The sequence below is a fragment of the Lathamus discolor genome, chromosome 4, assembly GCF_037157495.1.
Source record: "Lathamus discolor isolate bLatDis1 chromosome 4, bLatDis1.hap1, whole genome shotgun sequence".
NCBI classification, from domain to species: domain Eukaryota; kingdom Metazoa; phylum Chordata; class Aves; order Psittaciformes; family Psittacidae; genus Lathamus; species Lathamus discolor.
The window spans coordinates 8,560,995-8,581,323 of NC_088887.1; the positions used below are offsets into that span (position 1 = coordinate 8,560,995).

The 20,329-nt window shown below is 50.1% G+C and overlaps 1 protein-coding gene across 1 annotated transcript; it reads right to left on the bottom strand.

Moving 5' to 3' along the window:
- Positions 1-4,047: 4,047 nt before the first annotated feature.
- LAG3 (lymphocyte activating 3) lies at positions 4,048-10,102 on the bottom strand. Its single transcript, XM_065676239.1, has 8 exons — positions 9,780-10,102; positions 9,427-9,598; positions 9,036-9,262; positions 8,527-8,784; positions 8,071-8,364; positions 7,441-7,731; positions 7,031-7,146; positions 4,048-4,705 (listed from the first exon to the last, which is right to left on the bottom strand). Exons 1-8 carry the CDS (start codon positions 9,832-9,834, stop codon positions 4,595-4,597), a joined length of 1,524 nt encoding a protein of 507 aa, XP_065532311.1. The 5' UTR covers positions 9,835-10,102; the 3' UTR covers positions 4,048-4,594.
- Between the last annotated feature and the right edge of the window lie 10,227 nt (positions 10,103-20,329).

Genomic DNA, 20,329 nt, shown 5'->3' on the forward strand with positions numbered 1-20,329 from the left:
CCTACACACTGAGAGTGTCCCATGTCCTGTTCCTGCAAGACCCTCTGAAACCTATCCCTTCAGGTGGAATGACATCCATGTCAGAGTACACAGCTTTTGGAGCCAGTTGCATTGAACTGGCAGGCCAGCAAGGTGGAAACCTAGGAGCAGGAGCTCTTGAACATGATGGAGCCAACAGCTACGTAATGACTGTCCCAGATGCCTTGAATGTCAGTGGGTAGCAAAAAATGTAGGTCCTAAACCAGCATTCCCATGAGGAGGCTGGTTTGAGGGAACCTTTGGAAGGCAAAAATGCAGGACCTCAGATATTTTGGGTTTCTTCATTGCTGCATCGAAGTGTTGAGGAAATCCAAGTAGAATAGTAAGGCACGGGAGTTTTCTTGGCAGAATTGGTGCTGATAATCTTCCTACCAGTTTGCCAGGCAGGTAAGAAATCAGAGTGCCTCCGTGGCCTAGAGAATTCCAGATCTGGTTCCAATTTCTGATTATTTCTTAAAGGCTGTGCCAAGCATACCAACACCACAACGGATGAGTGGCTTCTGGTTGCTTCTCATCAGATTACACTATTCGCTGGCATTTCCTTGGCCTCTCACTTGAAATCCCCCAGAAATCTTGGATGCAGAAGAGCTGGACCTAGTTCTGATATTTTCTTTCTGACAATATTGGGTTTTTTTTTTTACAACAAAAGATTAATTTGGGATTAAAGATTAAAGCCTGTTCCTGAAGGATGCACCCCGTGGAAGGGACCCACACTGGAGCAGTTCATGAAGAATGGGAAAGACTCATGTAGGAGAGGTTAATGGAGAACTGTCTCCTGTGTGAGGGACCCCACGCTGGAGCAGGGGAAGAGTGTGAGGAGTCCTCCCCTGAGGAGTGAAAGCAGCGGAGACAACCTGTGATGAACTGACCACAGTCCCCATTCCCCATCCCTCCAAACTGCTGTGCTGGAGTGAAGCTGAGCCTGAGAAGCAGGGAGGGATGGGGGGAAGTGTTTTAAGACTTGGTTTGATTTCTCATCATCCAACTCTGATTTTACTGGTAATAAATTACATACATTTTCTCCAAATGGTAATAAATTACATACATTTTCTCCAAATGGGGTCTGGTTTGCCAATGATAGCAACTGGTGAGTGTTTCTCTCTGTCCCTATCTCAGCCCATGAGGCTTTCATTCTGTTTTCTCTCCCCTGTGCAGCTGAGGAGAGGAGTGACAGAGTGACTTGTGGACATCTGGCTTCCAGCCAGGGTGAACGCACCACATTCTGGACCATTGACAATATTTATCTATGATTTTTGCACCTGCAGCTGTATCCTTGTGGAAAAGCATCCAGTCTCTTTCCTTCGCATGACATTTGCTTTATTTGCTCTTTATTTGCTGTTCCTACTTATTGACTCCACTTGGGACAGACTTCCAGATTTGTTTGCTTTATTGTACAGGCTCTTGGTCCTTCCACTTCAACTCTGCTGATTTCCCTCGTGCCATCCTGATTCAGATTTCCTTGAGGTCTGTCATTCAAAGCAGCTCAGTGGCTGGGCTTGTGGCTCTTGTTGCTGCCTGTATTTTGTCAGTGATGCTCATCTGCACAAAGTGCTCTGCTGGTTACAAAAGCAAGTCTCAACATCTATGAAGCTTCAGATGTCATTCTCAGTACTTCAGACAGAGCTGGTGGAATTTGTATTTATACTCAACCATATCAGAGGCCTCGTGGCCTTTGTAGATGGTGCCACACAGATTATACACCTCAAACACTGTTGTTCTCTCTATTACAAAGAAAGTATTTTCAGGAACTGCTAGTGGTATTATAATGATTTTGCCTCCTGCATACCCAGGTCTTGCAGCGTAACCGAGCATAACTGCAATGGGGCTCAAAAGAGTCTGAATTACGGCATGAGTTTCTAGTGTTCAAGGAGGAAAGCAGCAAGAAGACCAAGTATGTAGACAACATGAAGCTATTTGAATTTGTTAGAAGAGGAGAGAATGACAAGAGCTTTGGAGAAATGTAAGCAAGCTGTGCTCATCAGCAACAGGAAAGCAAATGGAATTCAGCATCACTGTTCCCAAAATCATGTAGCTGGAGGGAAAATGTAAACTGTGTAAATATTTCTAGGCTTTGGCTTGCTGCAACTTCACCAGATCAGGCAAGAGCCCCAGGCACCATGACAGACGTCTCACCGAGGACACAGTGAACAGCTTGGCACAAGCTCAGCATCGCAGAGTGGGGAACAACAGTCAGAAGAAGAGACAAGACACTGGGAGCCATGAAGGGCAGGATGGAAATGATGTGGAGAAAGGCACCTTGCCTCCATGTAAGACAGCACTGCACTCCCACCGGGCTGCTGCCTCCTCTTCCAGAGCAAAGGATCCAAAGAGAGTTGACCATGCATAGAGATGGGCCTGAGCAAACTGTAAGTAAGGGAGGAAGTCCCCAAAATCTGGGATTTGTACCTGAAAGTGAATGAGTCAGGAGGGGATGGGGAAGATAGAAAAAATGGATGTGATAAAAGGTGGTAGAATAGTGACTGGTTAAGGGATGACAGATTAGGAGTCCCTCTTCTTCCAGCCTTTGTGACAGGAGAAAATAGGTGATGAAAGCAGAAAGCTTTGAATTCAAAGCTGATAAAGGGGAACCGTTTTCACACAGTGAGTAAGCTGACCCGAGGACTGATTGCCAGAGGAAGTCAGAGACTACAAGAAAACACGAAAGTTTGAAGACAGACCAGGCACACAGCTGAGCAATGAGAACATCCAGGCTGGTAACAGGCAATGCTAACGCTATTACCTACAGGAGGAGAGAGAGCATCCCATTGTGTATGAGAAGAGAGAGAAAACCACTGTCAACAGGCACTGGGAGAATATGGTGTGGTCCTGCTGAGTATTGGATTGCTGCTTAGCCCCAGTGGCCTTAACCCGCCTTTTCTCTACCTCCAAAGCATCTGGCAGAGAGAGGAGACTGAGCTACACAGACCACCCCCACCTGAAAACAATTGCAGCGTTATCATTCGCCTGGTGCCATGCTGGACTGTCCTGCCTTATCTTGGCTCTGTTTCAGTGACTGCGTGGGACAGTTGAAGCAGACAAGTCTACCTTGCACCTCTGCTGCATTTCTGCCGGACTCAGTGGAGAAATGGGTATCATTTTCAGTAAAAGACGTGGATAGCTGGATAGCTAAATCACTGCAGAGTCCAGACATGCTCCACAGAGCGGGCTACTTGTGACTTACTGGGTGCTGCTTCACTACTTGCAGTATGAGGATCCCTGAGCGCATTCACTACCTGTGTGCCTGAAGGACCTGAGTACCTGTCTCCCCCAGCTCTTGGGGGAGAAAGGTAAAAGCCACAGAGCCAGAAGGCCTCTTCATGTGCCTGCTGAAATAATGAAAAGCTGGCTTGGCACTGAAGCCCTCTACTCAAGTCAAGAGAATCTTCCATCCTAAACACTGAGAGAGCAGCTTTTGTACCACCACCTCCCTAAGCAGCCACAGCTTAAGGACCCATATGGGAGAAACTACTTGCGTGACTCTCTTTACTAGTGAGGCTTCCTCTGGGGTGGCATGCAGTGACTGGTCAAGCGTAGCACTGCAGTCCTCCATGGCTGTTTGGAGAGGAGTTGAAGAACATTCTCTACCTACATGAAACCTAAACACATTGGGGGTCTTGAGAGATGGGGCCTGGTGGACTCATGCTTACTAAGTATATCCTTAGCAGGAAGACAGTGACAGAGATCCATAACATCAACTGAAGATCTATCAGGAAAATGTGACGGCTGAAGGAATAAATGAACAACAGTGAGAGCCAGGCAGGAGAAAAAACAAGACTGAAACACAGCAAAGAGGAGATTTAACTTGTGATTCCTTCTTCTCTAGTGGCATTCAATTTCCCCTTCCCCACTGTGAAAATGTCAGAAATGAACAGGCAACTTCAGTAACACAGAGCTGAAAGAGAAAGAGAAGGCAGGAAAGTCCTTAGAAGCTGCTTCCCACAGGGCATTGGTACACCCGGCTCCGGCACCAGGCGCGATCCTCCCCAGGCACGTGCAGGGGACAGCAGGTGTTTTTGTCGGACAGGTTTATTTGAGTTTCTAAAATGAGTTTCTAATGAAATAAAGCGCTCAAAATGTGCAACACGTGCAGTTCTCTGTGGGGTCCCCTTTGCCACTGAATGAGCACTAGAGCAGGGCAGGGTGGGGAGAGGGAGAAGAAAGCGGGGCGGGGGGGTGTGTGTGCAGAAAACACCTTGGACTGCAGGGGGTCTGGGTTCCAGCCATCTCCTGCATCCAAGTGTCCCACCACTGAAAGGCTGTGAGAGAGGCCACGAAGGAGGGGCAAAGAGTGGGAGAGGGAGGTGTCACTGGAGTAGGCAATAGCTACTGGCTCATATACTCCCAATAGCTCCAAAGCATCGGTGCTACTGCAGAGATGAGTCTTGTTTTGCCCTCATATGCAGCTTCCAGCCCTTTTGAAGGTACAGATCTCCCACAGCCTCCTGCTATGTTCACACCATCCCTAGACCCTCCTGAGAGGTCTGCATAGTGCCCATCTTTCTGCAGCGTGGCACACAGAGTTTCATCCTCCCATGCAGACTGGTCCCTGCTCCCATCAGCACTCAGTTTGTTGGATCTTCTCTTTCTGGTTTTCCTCCACCTCCTTCTTCCTCGGCACAGCAATTGCAACCATCCCATCCAGCGCAGGGAAGGCAGGAGACCGTGCCTGAAAGGGAAGAAAAAGGCAATATCAAGCATGGAAGAGAGACTGAATGGCACAAGTCTGGGCTGCCATGAAAGATGTGGTCCTGCTGCTTGCAACCACAAGGCTCTTGTTCCCTCCTACAGCCAGAGAAGAGCCCCAGTCCCACTCTCTGAGACATGCAGTTTCTTCTGGGAAAGGCTGGTTCAACACTATCCTCTGTGGTGTCATAGAGATAAGGAATAACAAAGACAGGACATGCTCAAGAGAGAGCAAAAAATGTTGTGGGCAGTGGTCAGGCCATTGCCAGGTTCTATGGGATGCCTGATTTTGCAACACTTTTTTCAGAGAGAATAATTACAGGTATGAAGGGTCCTGCAAAATGAGGTAAGAACAAATGGAAGACAGACCCACTTGCGTATCTTGCTTTAACAAGTGACTTCCTAGATAATGGAAAAGAGGTAGATCCCAGGGCCCCCAATAACAGTAAAGTATCTGGTGACACACAGACAATCAATACAGCAAGAAAGACGGGATTACTGGAAGCATGGCGTGGTAGGTGTGATCTCAGCTAAGAGGAAGTGACTGGGATTTTTCTGGCAGGTTTCTGTCAGGCTGTAGATAAATCATAAGCACAAGTTTTCAAAGATTGGTGTGGGACCAATCATTAATGGCACAGAGAGTGTGAAAGTGCTAATGAATTATGTGGCTGATAGAGCTAAGGAGCCTCCTTTGGAAAAAAGAGGATAAAAATGTCACCCAAGACCCATAGGAGAATGGAGCAGCAACCTGAATGACAAGGTGAATGTAATGCAACCCATCAAGGGACGCCAGTGGGCAGCCAGTGTCCAACCCATGCAAGAAGAGCAAACGTAATCTCACAGAATGCCAGCAGAGAGAGAACAAGAGCCAAAATCTGTGCTCGAGGCACCTCATCTACACTCTCACAAAGGATGAGCCCACAGGGGAGACTGTGCAGAGAAGGGCATGAGGACCATGTGTGGTTGGAGAATCTGTGCTGCGAAAGAGGAGCTTTGCTTACTTGGCAAAGCAAGGCCATAAGGGTATATACAAATGCTTTGAGGTGGTAAATATCCTGGCTGGATTAGGGCTGTTTAGTGACACCCAGGTCCAGCTATTTCCTGCTAGCTGAGGCTTTACAGTTACACAGTCAAGGGGTTCCTGTCCAAGGTTTTGGGCCAGAAAGGGTGGTTCTGATCACCTTGTCCTGGACTTGCATAGTCTCGAGAGCCACCCCAAAAGTGCTGATTTCTGTCTCAGATTATCCTTTACCACGAGCGGTGGTGATTAAGGACCAGTGATGAAGAACCAGTGACGAAGGACCAGTCACGCATCCTAGTGCTACCCGCAGTGGTTTCTATAGAATGTCAATCTTGTTTCTCTTCTGATGCTGTCTTCAGACTCCAGCCACTGGGATTTGCCTAGGATTTGGATCAGTGTTGTCCCATCCATCATCTTCAGCTCAAGGCAGGTTCAGGGCACCCAGTTCTTTTGCCAGGGCAAGCTCTCCCAGCTTGATATCTGTGCCCCTGGCCCCTTCTGCACTGGAAGGGGATTTTCACTGTGAGCCCTTTCCAAGAAGCTAAGTAGAGGGCAACTATATCACAGCTACTCCCCAAAAGTGTCCTTGGTCAGCAAAAGGAAACCCTAAAGGAAGAATCTGAAGTGTAAATGACTTCCAGGGAACACATTTCTTTTTCCAGTGATGTGCTGGGGAAGATCAGTCCTGGTCTGGTCTCTGGGATCATAAAGGCAAGGCAGAGTCTTCAGGAGACAAGATACTGGAACAAGCCGATCAAATTAAGGCAGTAAGTTGCTGGAAGGAGACAGCCCAGGTGTGAGGTCTGAGCCAGCCACAACAGACCAGCGTACAGATCAGCATCAGGGGACCAGCAGGCATTTATACAGAACAGGAGACTGTTACATCAAAACATCCAGATAAGGAATAAGAAAGGACACCTACAAAAGCCTGGAAATTAACCCTGCCCTATTACAGCATGGCTTGATCTCTGGGAGAATAAACAAGAGGCTTTTCAAGGCTGGGCTGTGATTGTCTTCTAGGGGGTTTTACTCTTCCTCTGAGGTGTCTGACATACCCTAGGTGAATGCTGTGGTTAGTCAGAACTACTGGTGCCCAGCATACAGCTTTTGCTTTATGTCCATGACATCCTCAAAGGCTGCCGGATTCCCATTCTTCCTCTGGCTGCTGTATCCCTGAGACATTTCACTGCTGTCTCTAGGGCACCCAGGGTAAGGTCAAATAAGGATAAGGTCAAATAAGGGCTGATGTACAGGAAAGCTAACAGAAATGGGGCGATGGACACTTACCCTTTTTTGTAGGGCCAGAGCCATGACACAGACTGTAAGCAGGAGGAAGAAGGTGAGTGTGAGCCCAAACGTAACCTGCCCACTGAAGATGGTGGGAGGGCTGGAGACCTGGGCACCTGTAAGGAACAACCACAGTTAGGAAGGAGGAGCAGGTTGATTTTGCACTGGGGCAAGGCTGGGACTGCAGAAAGACAGGCAAACTGGAAGAGGCTGCAGGGTACTGCAAGCAGCAACAGGAGGAACTGGTGAGAGCTAAGACGACAGCGAGACGGGATCCAAGCGGTCAAAGAGGAGGAGGGTGGACAGCACAGGGTGAAGCTGGACAGGGTGAAGCTGAGACAGGAAGGGGCACTGGAGAATTAATAGGGTGAGAAGACAGGATTTTGTTATGGATCCTTGGGGAGCAGTACCTGTGATCTGCAGCCCATACTCCACTGCTCCCAGTCTGCCTTCTGGGCCATACACACTGCATTCCCATGTGCCTGTATCCTTTTGTGACACATGGGGTATTTCCAAGGTAGGGCCCATCTGGAATCTGCGGCCCCCCAGGTTACGGGAGGTGGCCCTGGCCAGCTTGCTGTTAGTAGGGGCTGAGTCAAGCTGCTTCCACTGGAAACGTTCATGTCCCTGAGGGTGTGTGAGGCTGCAGATGAGCAGCAAATGACTCCCCTCAGAAATCGGTCCTTGGATGCTTGGAGTGACTGCAGGAGAGGAAAAACCAATACCCTTAGGAGAGACTACAGGCAGGTCCACATCTCTTCCTTATCCCTCCTTCTGTTACACACTTTCTTTTTTACCCCATCTAATTTATTTTGTCTTCCTCAGTCTTAAGAAGAAGAATCAAGTTCCCCTGGAAAACCCCTGCTTTCAGCAGAGTCCAGTGCAGTGCAATGCCCTGAACAGAAAGCTTGTTTCCCAACCTGGGATGGGAACTTACGAGCAGCAGCAACCCATGCTCATGCACTGACGTGCGAGGAGGTTTATCTGCAAGCAGCGTGGGACCCCTGAGGAGTTATGCACCTCCATTTGTCTCCCCTCACCTGTAACCACTGCCAGGGTCACATCCCTGCTGATCATCCTGCTGCCGACAGAGACAGCACAGCGGTACTGTCCTGCATCACCCAGCCCCACCGCAGGGAGATGAAGGGGGAAGCTTCTGCTGCTCGAATTGTGGGAGGTGTCCCGGTCTTGCAAGTGTCCTCCTGCAAGGTGGCTCCAGTGGGCTGTCACCACATTGATCCCAAAGGCACTGGGAAGGTAGCTCAAGGTGCACGGTAGATCAGCTGCAGAACCAGCTGCAGCATAGACCACGGGGTTGGCTGAGCCTTCAAAACCTAAGCCAGAGAGAGGACAAAGTGGGGTGGTAGCTGGAAAGAGCTCCACAGGGAGGTGAGGACAGGGTGGGAGTTGGAAAGCTGAGGCCGCTGGGTTTGGCCAGTCACATCAGACTGAGCAACCTGGGGATGCTGGAGTAGGAACGCAGAGGCTGAGCTCACCTAGAATTTGCAGGTTGTACATGACAGAAATGATCTCATTATCGGAGTATCTGAGCTGACAGCGCCAGGAGCCCGCATCGCTCATGGCTGGCCGGAGGATGGAGAGAGCCCCGTGCGAGGAGCAGAAGGTCCTGGAGGTGGGGACCAGGCGCCCATTGTGGAACCAGCACGTCTCCACGAGGCTCGCACGGTGGCTGGAGTTGCACTGCAACAAGAGCGGCTCATTTGCCACCACAGGGCTGGGTGGACTGAGGGTTACTGTAAGAAAAAAGAAGTGGCAGAGGGGGAAGCTGAGGTCGCAGGAGGACTGCCCCTTCTGCCCTAGCTTTGTCCCTCAAGCAGCCCTTTCTCCAGAGCTAAGAGCAGACAGCAGGAAGCTGTGCGCTTCCAGGAGGTGGCTCCCTGTTCTCTAGCCTGCTCTGGCAGACATGGCATCCCCTGCCCATCCCACCCTTACAACCTCCCCAGTCCTAAACCCAATGTTCCCCAGGTTTTCCATTTCCTCCTACCTGTGATGACCCCCAGCTCCACGCGGCAGCAATGCACCTTGGTGTTGTGCACCACCCGCGCCTCGTAGAGCCCGGCATCCTCGCTCCGCACGGGGCTGATGCGCAGGGAGAAGTTACCATTGCGTAAGGCAGAGTCCTGGAGTGACACCCGGGGCCGCATGGGCAGCGCCGTCTTCCTGAGCCCCGAGTCCTCCACCTCCAGCACTACGAGTGGCTCCTGGTGGGTGCTGCGGGTGGGACAAGTGAATGGCTCGTGCTGGAGGCACGAGTGAGATCAAGGAGTGGGGAGCAGGAAGGAAGGAATGTGGGGAAGGAAAACGGGGGCACAAAATCTCTCACACCCTCCCCAGTTCCCCCACAAGGACACGGATCTGTCCTGGCCCTGGCGTACCTTCCCCCGAGCCGCTTCCACAGCACAGATGTCTTGTCAGGCAGTTGCTTCCAGCTCTTCCCCATCTTTCTGTGGCTCAGGTAGCAAGGCAGCATGGCTGAACTCCCCGCTCTGGCCCATACTTTCTGCTTCCTGCTTCCCACCTCTGCTGCTCCTGGTAGGATGTGGCCAGCTGCAATGAGATGGAGGGCTCAGCAAAGGGTGGGACTGATGGAGCAGAGAGCAATATCTGACTATCTTCAATTGGGTTAGAAGGGCACAGCCTCCCTTCCAGACCTGTCAGAGACCAAGTAACAGCCAGATTCAGCTTACTGAATTACTCTGCCCTCCCTGCTACATTCAGCCCCTCTTACCATTGAAAACCAGCAGAGTGAAGGTGAGGAACAGCAGCAGGAACACAGGCCTCATGGCGGCATCCAGCAGAGGTGAGGGGCTGTGTCTTCCCACTCAGGTCTGTGCTTGGTCAGGTTGGAAGCTTTAAGAGCTCAGCAAAAATGAGGCACAAGCAAAGATGTTGAAGTGGGAGGATGAACAAAGAGGGGCAGCTGGATGTGCTTGCTCTTCTGCTGCCTCTCTCTTTCTGATCAAAGCATTCCCCTAGATGCTCTTATATTGCAGGTGGGCAGCTGATTTCCCCATATCACTAAGAAGATGCGTCACGGCCAAGAAACCAGTATAAAGTCTGAGGCACGTGAGGGCAGAGCTGAAGCCAGTGTGAAAGAGGAGGGACCAGAGACACTGCTCTAAGCATCTTTGAGTGGAAATTCTTTGGGTCGCTGTTGTTTTTCTTACAGGTTTCGCTTCTACATAGACAGTGGAAAAAGTGTAGAAGACTCTTCCCAGCAAGTGCCCTTCATGTTTTTCTTTCATCTCTTACCTTTTTTGGTTTGATGTTTCCGCCTCTTTCAGCTTTTCTCTGATTGTTTCAGGGCTTTTGAGAACATGTTGATCTTTTTCCTGCTGTTCTTTTATTTTTGTTGTGTTTGGGTTTTTTTCCTCCCTCTCCCTCCGTTTAATCCTTCGAGTGTGCTAGTTTCACAAGCAGTATGAGGAAAGAGTCTGTGGTGACCTCCAACCAGGGCCCATGAGACCCATCAATCCTGAGCCCAGCGGCAATATAGGACAAAGCCAAGATGGTCTGAGGAGGCAGAGAGGAGAAGCAGGAGAAGCAGCCGGCAGTGAGAAGAGGGGCTGGAGGCTGTGGCACTGCGAGGGGGGTGAGGAAGGGACCCTCCTAATCCAGCAGCACAGGGGAAAACCCACCCGAGTTTGTGCGCTGAGGGTGCTCAGCCCAGCTCCCTTGTAGCTGATTGCTAAGCTTTGCATAGGGCAATACATTTCCATCCATGTGCCTCAGCCTGGGGGCCCCTCAGAGAACCCACCCCTGTTGTGGCTCACACTTTCCAGCAACCCACTGACTCTGGCTCTTTCGGACTTAATCAGCCCTTCATGACGGGTGTCAGACAGCCAAGCCCCTTGGCAGCTCATGTCCTGAGGGTGGGCTGGGGGTGAGGGAAGGGACGTGACTCAGAGCAGGCACTTCTTCACTGTGGAAGGATCCTTGCTCACTCTCTAGTTTTCCTCGGCTGGTGGTGAAGGTGGAAGATAAAAGAGCAAGTGGTATGCCTCATTTCAGCAGCCCCTGTTGTGGTGACAGCTCTCATCTCTTTTATTACACTCAGCTCCTCAGCCTCCTGAAGAGTTGTGTTGGTGCACAGGAACCTGGTGCAACCTTGTGTGCCTCTGTGTCCCCAGGGGACTGCTCTGAAGTGGTCCTTTGCGCCCCTCTGTGTTACACAGCCCATGGGATTGTGTGAGAGAGGAAGAGAGAAGATGGGGGAGAACTTGTGACGGTTAACAGGAGGTGTTTTTTCCTCCTCTTCGTGAAAAACAGTTTGTGGTGCCCAGTCCAAGCAGAAAGCACCAACCTCTCTTTCCCCTGAATCAGCAGTGTGAGAGTGGTGTGAGTGTGGGTGAATGAAGACGAGAGAGAAGGGAGATGGAACCATGGTGGGAAGGCACATACAGCCCCACCGCCCAGCATCATGAGCTCCCCCTCCCCTAGCTTCACTCAGGGGACACACTGGACTCACTACTCTCCCCCTCCATTCTGATCCACTCTTCACTCTGAGCCTCAGCACTCTGACATTATTCCCTTCTAGTCCCCAAAACCGCCCTTCACCGCATCCCTGTCTAGGAAATGCTTTCTTCTAGGAACCAGCAAAGGACAGACACTTATTCCCATCTTACTGCTGCTTCCCAGGAGGCGGTCACAAAGGACAGATGGAGAGCCCAGAGAAGTGCCAGGAGCTGCCTGGCACTGGGGGGCACTTAAGCTGAGGGGTTATTGCGCTGAGTGATCGTGTTCTGAAATGCAGGGCTTGGAGGTACCGTTTTACTCAGCACAGGCTATCTTTAGCAAAGACACCTGTGACGTTCGAGCGACCCATTTGAAATGCTGACTCCCTCGAATGGCATTTTCGTCATCTCCCAGAACAGGACCCGCCACAGAAATAACAGTGACCGGGGCAAGAGCAGCACCGGGGCATCTTCTCAGAACTGCCTGCATGGGTCTCCTGGGCAGAGGGAATGACAGGGATGTGTGGGACTGCAGCAGAGCCATGGGGAAGGAGGGTCAGGCTATGACAGGAGTAGTGCAGGACAGGGATGAAGCAGCCCAGCTCTCTAAATACTCCCTTGTCTGTGTTAGGCATTGGTAGCTTCAGCTGGGTTCCAGACTTACCCGCAGCAGTCACCTCGCACACAACCTTCATACATCGCTTTCCTTGTCTGTCTTGACATGTCTTGGGCGTGCAAACTACACTTACCAAGAAAAGTAGGAACAGAAAACACTATTCTGCAGAATCATTGAGTTAATCTTGCTGAAGGAATTTTCCATTGTTTCCAGATTTCTGTGATACCACGTTTCTCTCTGAGTGATTCCACTTTCATACTTTAGTCCTTGCAGCAGTCTGAAGTTAGTCAGAATCTTCTGCTTTATGCTGACATTTTGAGGTGCCCTATAATTGATTTGCAGACTTTAACTTGTGCTATGACTTGAAGGCTGGGTTATGAGCCTATGCAGCTTGAGATCTGCTGGTCTGGGAGTTCCTGAGGTAGAGCACCCACCAAAAGGACCTCATGTAAAAGGTCCTGATTGCTGTTTGCCCAGAGCTAAAGCAAACACAACCAGCAAAAAGCAGTTACTTACTAATACGAGATAACGAATAACTTTTGGCGAGGGACTGCAAACAGAAAGCAGGGGGACAGAAGGGAGGGTCTGGCAGGGGCCATGGTGTGAGCAAAAGCACTGGGCAGGTGCCTGGGGAGCCAGCAAGGTTCCTAGGGCTCAGGCTGGGATGAGCTGCGGCACTTTTGGCACTGACTGGGAAGCTCAGGGAGCTTAAAGAGATCTAAGCTCAGATAAAGAGGGGAAGGAGCAGAGCTGCCCTTCTCTGGGTGACTGGAACAGATGTGGTGGTTCCCGTGTTAACACCTTGTGGCTGCGGAAGGGCCAAGCAGCAGAACCCGGAACCAGAAAGAGTGATGCTCACGGCGTGGCAGGCTTTGTGTGAGAGGCACCGTGTGGAAAGGCACCCCTGAGGTAGAGGAATGCGAGCCAGCCTTCCCCCACAAAGGGCCGTGATGGTTTCTGCCGAGGAGCCAACCTGAGATCCATTCTGGTTATGAAACTGCACAGCTTTAAGCCCAGGGTGGGCATCAAATGCATTTCCTTTCTCGCAGGAGGAAGTAGTTGCTCCAGACTTGTGTCCCTCTGCAGCGCCTGGAAGCAGCATGCTATCTTCCCAGGGCCAGGGTACACCACAGGTCAGAGTGGTCTTAGGAGAGGGACTCGTTTATCCGAGGTGACAAATCCCAACCAGGGGTGAGGGGAAGAGGATTAGAAAACAGAAAGTTCACAACTTCCAGTAGATCCGGGCCAAACACAATGTGCCTCTGCAGAAGTGCTTGGCAGGAGGAAGCGTGTCTGGCTGCCTGACACCTACTGGGAGGCTCTTTTGAATAGGTCTTTTTTAGAGGATTTGCTGAATGGGAAGTGCCTGAGTCACCGCAGGTCTGTGATGTGGAGCTGAGCAGAGGCTAGTGGTGGCCTGCTTCCCAGAACCCCATGGAAACATGTTTGGGAAGCCATGGCTTTATGGAGTCTTTGGACAAATCTGCAGCCTGTTTGTTTCTTTTCAGCGTTAAAAGGCGAGTGACCTTTGGATGACAATCCTCAGCAGACAGCAGAATAACCCAGAGAAACCTGGATTAGAAAGTCAGGAATGACACTGGGGGATGCTCACTGAAGCTGGGGGCTGCATTGCAGCTAAAATCCCTAAAGAGCCAACAATTTAATCTACAGCACTGACGGGCATATTTGGCAGCTAAGCATCTTGTATTTGGCCAGCATTAGCTGCATAGAAGTGTGTTCTCTTTCACAGGGCCTCCAGATCCTTCTGAGGAGAAAGATGGGATGCTCTTCGGATATCCAGAGCTACCTGCACAGATGGTGATGGATATCGGTACCTTGGCCAATACCTGCTTAAGAAAGGTCTTTGATGCTGCAGGATGTCTTTGATGTCACAGCCTCTGTGTTTTGCAACACAGAGGGTGAGGTGGATCAACTACCAAAGTCCATGCAAGCAAACCAGGTTACATTTTGACTTCTCATTGCAGCATTCATGCCATGCTTTTAATCCAATGGAAAAATATATGATAGCCTCCCAGACATCCCAGGGTGCAGTGAGTTTTCTCAAGAGCAAAGAGGTACCCAGGAGCCCAACACATGCAAGGGACGGGAGAAGCATGCAAACTGTGAGGGAAAGCTCTCAGTTCCAGTGACCTGGCACTGAGCTGAAGGAGTCAGGCACTGATTCAGTGTGTCGTGTGCTGCTGAGTGACTGGGGCAATAGCAGAGGGGTCCTATGAGATTCCCTTGACTCAGGTATGGGCTGAAAGAGGCTGAGGAGCGCTCTGATAGGAGCTGAACTGTGGTCTGAGAGTGGGACTCCCAGAACGTGGTTCTCCCAGGGGGAGCTGGAGAGAAAGGCTCTGACCCTGCAGGGTCCTTTGGGCCCTGGAGGTCTGGAAGCTCCAGTGCCAGCCGCAGAGCTGGATGACAGCACTGGACATCAGCGGCAGTGCACAAAGCCTGTAAGCACTGCTAGAAAGGGCCAGCAAACAAGACCTCCGGATGAGGCATCATCACCAAGGCTGGTGGTAAGAGTGATGTCAGGACAGGCTGGGAGAAGGATGCTGGACACCCAGAGAAACCAGTGCGCCCGGGTTACCCCAACAGATGGCACACGAACTCCTAAAGAGTGGCTGCTTTCGGTTTCCAGTCTCTTGGCAGTCTTGCAGGGACACTGCAGGACTGTTTTGGCCTGGGAGAGCTCCAGAACAGATATGGGTTGTGTCTGCTGGTGTAAGACCTTCCAGCAGCTGATATGGGGAAATATTGATGGTCTCCTGGGTGCCAAGAGAGAGGCTGATCCACATATGCCAGGCTCAGATCCCCATTACTGCTGTTGCTCTCAAATGACAATACAGCAAGAATCACCCCACCCCCCCAAGAAACGTTGCCGCAGAAGGATGTGTCTTCTGCTCAAGGGGCTCAAATCCTCTCTGTGTTTCTCTGTGTCTTGATCTTGGCAACTTCATGGGTCTTTCTGACACAGAAGAGGCACCTCAACTTGTTTCAGATGCTGGGGGATGAGCATCAAACTGCAAACACAGAGGTCTGACTCTAGGCTTAGTTGCATGTGTCATCAGGAACTGTGGAAAAGTAGATCTAGTCCACGTGTTGTGTTTTCATGGTGCATGGTGGCAGGAGAACATTAGCCCATATCTTGTGGTACCCTGGAGCTCTGGAAGCTACAGGCAATTACTTGTTAATAAAGAATATGACACTTCTTTCTTAGTGAGAAAGCTAGATATAAAAAAGTAGAGTGTAACTAAAGGAACACATGATGCTATGAGAAGTCATTTGCAGAAGAATACAAACCCTGGGAAAGTTCCTGTGGATGATGGCACAGCAAGGAAGGGGATAGCAATGCTCCAGAATACTCCTGAAAAGAATAGTCTCTGATTTGGTGATCCCCAACCACTTTGCTTTGAGCAAAAATCACTAGGGAGGGAGATGGTGCATTTTTAAACTGAAAGGGTTCACTGTGAATAGAAACGAATTTATTTCTCTATAGTTTAGTTTTCAGCTGGATCAATTCTCTGCCGCTCATCAGTGTTGACAAAAGAGAGGCAGCAGGAGAGACGAAAGGGAAGATGGGATTGCCCCTTTCTGCAATGCTACGCATTTATGCTGCATTAACATGACTGTGCAACAAGCTGCAATTCAGAGTGTGGTGGCAGCTGAGCTGGTTCTTTCCATTCCCTCCCTGTATGGCACCTCATGGCAGGTGGCAGCCTGCATCATTTTGTAAGGTAGCTTCTTCTACTGCCCCATGAAGGAAAAATGCAGAGTCAAATAAACCCACTTGTTAGTCACAGTGCCATGGGAAGGGACTTCTGGGGTCTCTACTCCATCCCTCTGCTCCCAGCAGGGTGACCCAAACGAGACTGGGTTGCTCAGGGCCTGGCCAGTCCTGCACATCTCCAATTGTGGAGGCTCTTCAGCCTCTCTGAAAACCTGTTCCACTGCTGAAGTACCCTCACAGGAGAGGCTTTTCCCTGTGTCCCGTAGGAAGCTGAATTGTTGCAATCTCTGCTCCTTGCCTTGTGCCCCTTCTCTGTGGTCCTGTGAGAGGAGTCTGGCCCTATCTTCCCTCTAACTCCACTTTGGGTAGTAGCAGGCAGCAGTTAGCTCCCCTTTGTCCTCCACCCACAGCCATCTTAGGACCCTTTGCTGGACTTGCTGCAGTGTGTCAGTGTCCCACAGTATTGCAGATGTGCCATGAAGGTGGGATTAACCGCTGTTTGCTGCGGTCCTGCTAATGAAGCCCAGCTTTCAGCTAGCCTTCAGCACAGCAAAGAGACCCTGCTGGCTCTGGAGGCATCCCCGTCTCACCACACGGGAGGAGGACTGGCTGTCATTATGGCACCTACAACAGGCTTCGCTGGTGTAAAATTGGCTGACTCGAAGGAGGCTGGGACCAAAGAGATAGAACTCTACTTGTGTGTAAAGGGACTTTAAAAATCCTAAGGAAGGACTGAGACTATGAGACCTCAGGGGTCATGATGAGGACTGAGGTCTGGGTTCCCAAGGTGGAGCTCCAGTATTAGTGAGTTCTGCCTGGAGTCAGTCACTGGGGTACAATCAAGGCTGCATGGGGAAAACATGGGTTTAAGCTGGATTTTTGGGGTTTGGTGTCATTTATAACTTTCCATGGGTGAGATCGCATTGTCTGTGGGGGGAACAGACCATGCTGGGCAGCATTGCCCCCACTGTAACAGGCTACTCTGTTAGGTTTTGCTAATAAAGCCACAGAAGACCAAAGGGCCCTCTCTAGCTGCACAGCTTGCTTGAGAGTAGAAGATGAAGCATCTAATGATTGTGTCCTGTGTAAATACTCCAGACCCTTTGCTGAGGAGATGAAAGCATCCTGGAAATCCAGACTGGGTGAGCTTCCAGTGCTAGGATGCCACATTCAACTGCCTTCTGATGTCCGTGGCTGTCTTACTCTGCCGAAATGTGGTTAGGAGGGCTTCACAGCTCTGCAGGTGTGACTGTCTCTCCTAGCATGGTGCTCACTTCCCATTTGTTGAGGTTAATGGGAAGCAACTCCCTCCTAAGACCCCCGGTAAAATCACACTTACAATTAAAACATAAGGTTATACGTTGAGCAACAAAGTATGTGGATCTCACTTCCAGAACAGGCAGACAAGACTCCAGGGATGGAGATGCATAATAACATGCTGTATAAAATAGGTTCTCAAAGGCCAAACAGGTTGTGTTACCTCTATTTACAGCACAAGTTACTGGAAAGTACCCATGAGTTGAAAAAGGATGTGGAAAAATATTTAGAAGAATAGTACAAAACTTAGGGCCTGAAGATCTTGCTTTTGAATGTGCAGAACTTGAGGTGTTTGATCTCTTTTAACCTGATCTAAAGGCAAGAGGGGTGAGCTCAGGCAGCAATTTCACTGCAAACAAAAGGGAATTCATTGTCTGCGTCACAAAGGTGGAAGAATTGTTGTTAGAGGATGCTGTGGAGTATAAGTGAGTTGAAATAGGGATTAGGAAATTTGTGGAGGATCAGTTCCTCACTGGTTTATGAATATGATGGCCTAGGTATGACTGATAGGTCAGGATGTCTTTGACCCTTGTTTACAGGAAGCTTCTATATAATGCCTTGAGTTTCAGTGCCTTTTTGTAGGGAGCATGTATCAGCCATAGCACAGCACAGCCATTTTTATGTTATTACATTCATAATCTATCTTTGATATTTTCTTCCCATGAAGAGAAGATGTGACATAGAGACAAGTTCTCTACTCCAGTAGAGGAGCATAAGAACGACCAGCGGCTTGAAATCAAACCCAAAATCCGGCTGGGAATGAGGTACATGTTTTTCACAGCAGGGCTCTGACATGGGAAGAACTCTTGTGGTGGCCACTTCACCACCTGCAGACTGTTGACATGAAAACTGGTCCATGGCATCCTCTTGCTCAGCCCTAGGATATGGGGCTCTCTGTAGGAACAAGGAAGCCAAGGCAGCTTGGGCTGAGGCACGTAACCCACAGGGAAAAGGAAGGAATAGGCTCCTGGGCTCAGCTGAATGGAGGTGGCAGTGGCCTGTGGGCGTGCGGACTTTCCCGAGTTTAGCAGGGACCTGCTGTTTTTTCCCTAGCCCAGGTGGTCACAGGGCTCACTTGTTCCAGACTCAAAGGAGATAAAGGGGTTTCTCTTTGTTTCATGTGTTTTGGGGTTTTTTTGTTCAGTTTTGGGGTGGGATTTTTTTGTTACTATCATTTTCTGTGTGTTGCTGATAAAGCCAAAAGTCATTCTGGAGGACTGGTTACCTCAAGAGTTCTGTGTGTCCCCCGTCTGAGCTGTAAGACCAGATCAGCTTGTGCAGAGGAGGATATATGGACAAAATGGTCTAGCCATGAGCCAAGGTAAAGTTCAAAAGCCTTAATAATGAAAAGGAGGCTACAGTTCAAACCTCAACCAACCAACCAAAACCTAGCCAAAAACCCCAAACCCATCGTTGACACCAGGACCAAAAAGCACCTCGGTGGTGACTGCTTCAGTCAGTGCAAACCGAGTGATTGGGGTGGATATGAAAACAGGGAACTCCTCCAGGTGAAGGGGGATGCTTGATGAAGGGTCCAGAGATGTCCTGGAAACCTTCCCAAGTGCTTAAGTATGGAATTGCACCTTACAGCTGCTCTCATGAGGAAAATGACCCAAGACATTCCCTTCCAAGTTTGCCTTCCTGTCTCAATGCCATTGGGAATGACAGCCCTTGGCTACGTATCACACTCCACCACCACCCTTGCACAGAATATTTGTGGTAACATGGCCCTTCATGGTCCATCAGACTAACAGAAACATTAGGTTTAAAAGGAGGACGAGAAGAAAAGGTGAGTGTGTCATCAGAACAGGGAATAATTCAAGTTACTCCCCTGGCAGGTTCCTCCAGGCAGCTGCCCCAGCACAGCCGAGTGGATGAGAAACTGTGCTGAGGAGTGGAAAGGACAGAAAAATGCCATTGCTGTCACATAGAATTACACTGTGGCTGGCTGGTGTCTGCAAATGGCTGTCTGAGAAGCGGGCTGTCCAAGCAGTGTCCTAAACCCTGACTTTGCTGTTGGGCATCCAGTGTAGGTTCTTGATAACCAACTGGAGTTGTAGACAATAAAACAGGCCCCTAACTTCCTAAGTGGGTGGCAGTCAAGCAAACTCCAAGGCTTTACGTGGGGGATCCAATATGAGGGGGAATGCTACCGGGAAAGGGTCCAGAATCAGCTACAGCTGAGAAGACTGTAAGTGGCATGAAGGTACATGTACCTTCCTAGTGGAGGTCCCCTAGACCTGCCTTGGGCTCTCTGGGCAAAGGACCATTTCTGCTGGAAGCCAGAGAGACACCTTTGTGTGTGCAAATTAACCTGTGGACACCCAGCCGAGACAAACATGATGCTGGTTGACCATCAGAGACCTCTCAGTTCTGGTGTCAGTCTGTCCTCTCGTAACAACGGTGGTGTGATCAGCGCCATTCCTGGTTCTTCCCCTCTGGAGACAGCCCGCAGCACGCTCTGTGCGAGCGGTTTTGGGTACAGAGAAACTCAGACGGCGACTGCTCGTCTTTCAGTCAAGCCTGTAGACATGTCAGGGTTGCTGCCACCAGGGGGCCCCTGAAGGAGGAAAGCTGTGGAGCTGTGCGCAGAACTCCAGCGGTTCCTCTCCCGGGAATAAAGCTGTCCATGAGGACTAAGAAAAGCAGTATAAGGTGCACCTTCCAAGCGGAAAGACGCAGGGGTTTGAGCTCCATTTTGTTGTGCTGCCTCTGTTGCTCCTTTTCAGCCCAAGCAGAGGTCTTGAAGGAAGAGACTGGGGCTTAGCCCTTGTGTCCCAAGTTATGCAGGACTTGGTCCCATAAATGTCTTCAGTGATGAGAACACATGCAGCACTGACACGTTCTGCTCTGCAGTAACTGGGACACCACAGGTGTCACCACTGTATCACAGCTCCCTGGCAGCAGTTTTCCTTCTTGTCTGCAGTCTGAGATCCCATCTGTAGGGTTTTTGCCTTTGGAAGTAAAAGCAAAAGCAGCACTGGGGAATACCAGGAACACCTGTAGGAATCCTGCCACAGAAGGGAGACCTTAAGTCAGAATTTGATCTGAAAATCCTCTAAAACAGAGAAAACAGGGTGGAACAGGATCCTCACCCAACAAGAAACTACAGCCAGCTGTTAGCAGTGTTCTCCAAGAATGCTGATTTCTTA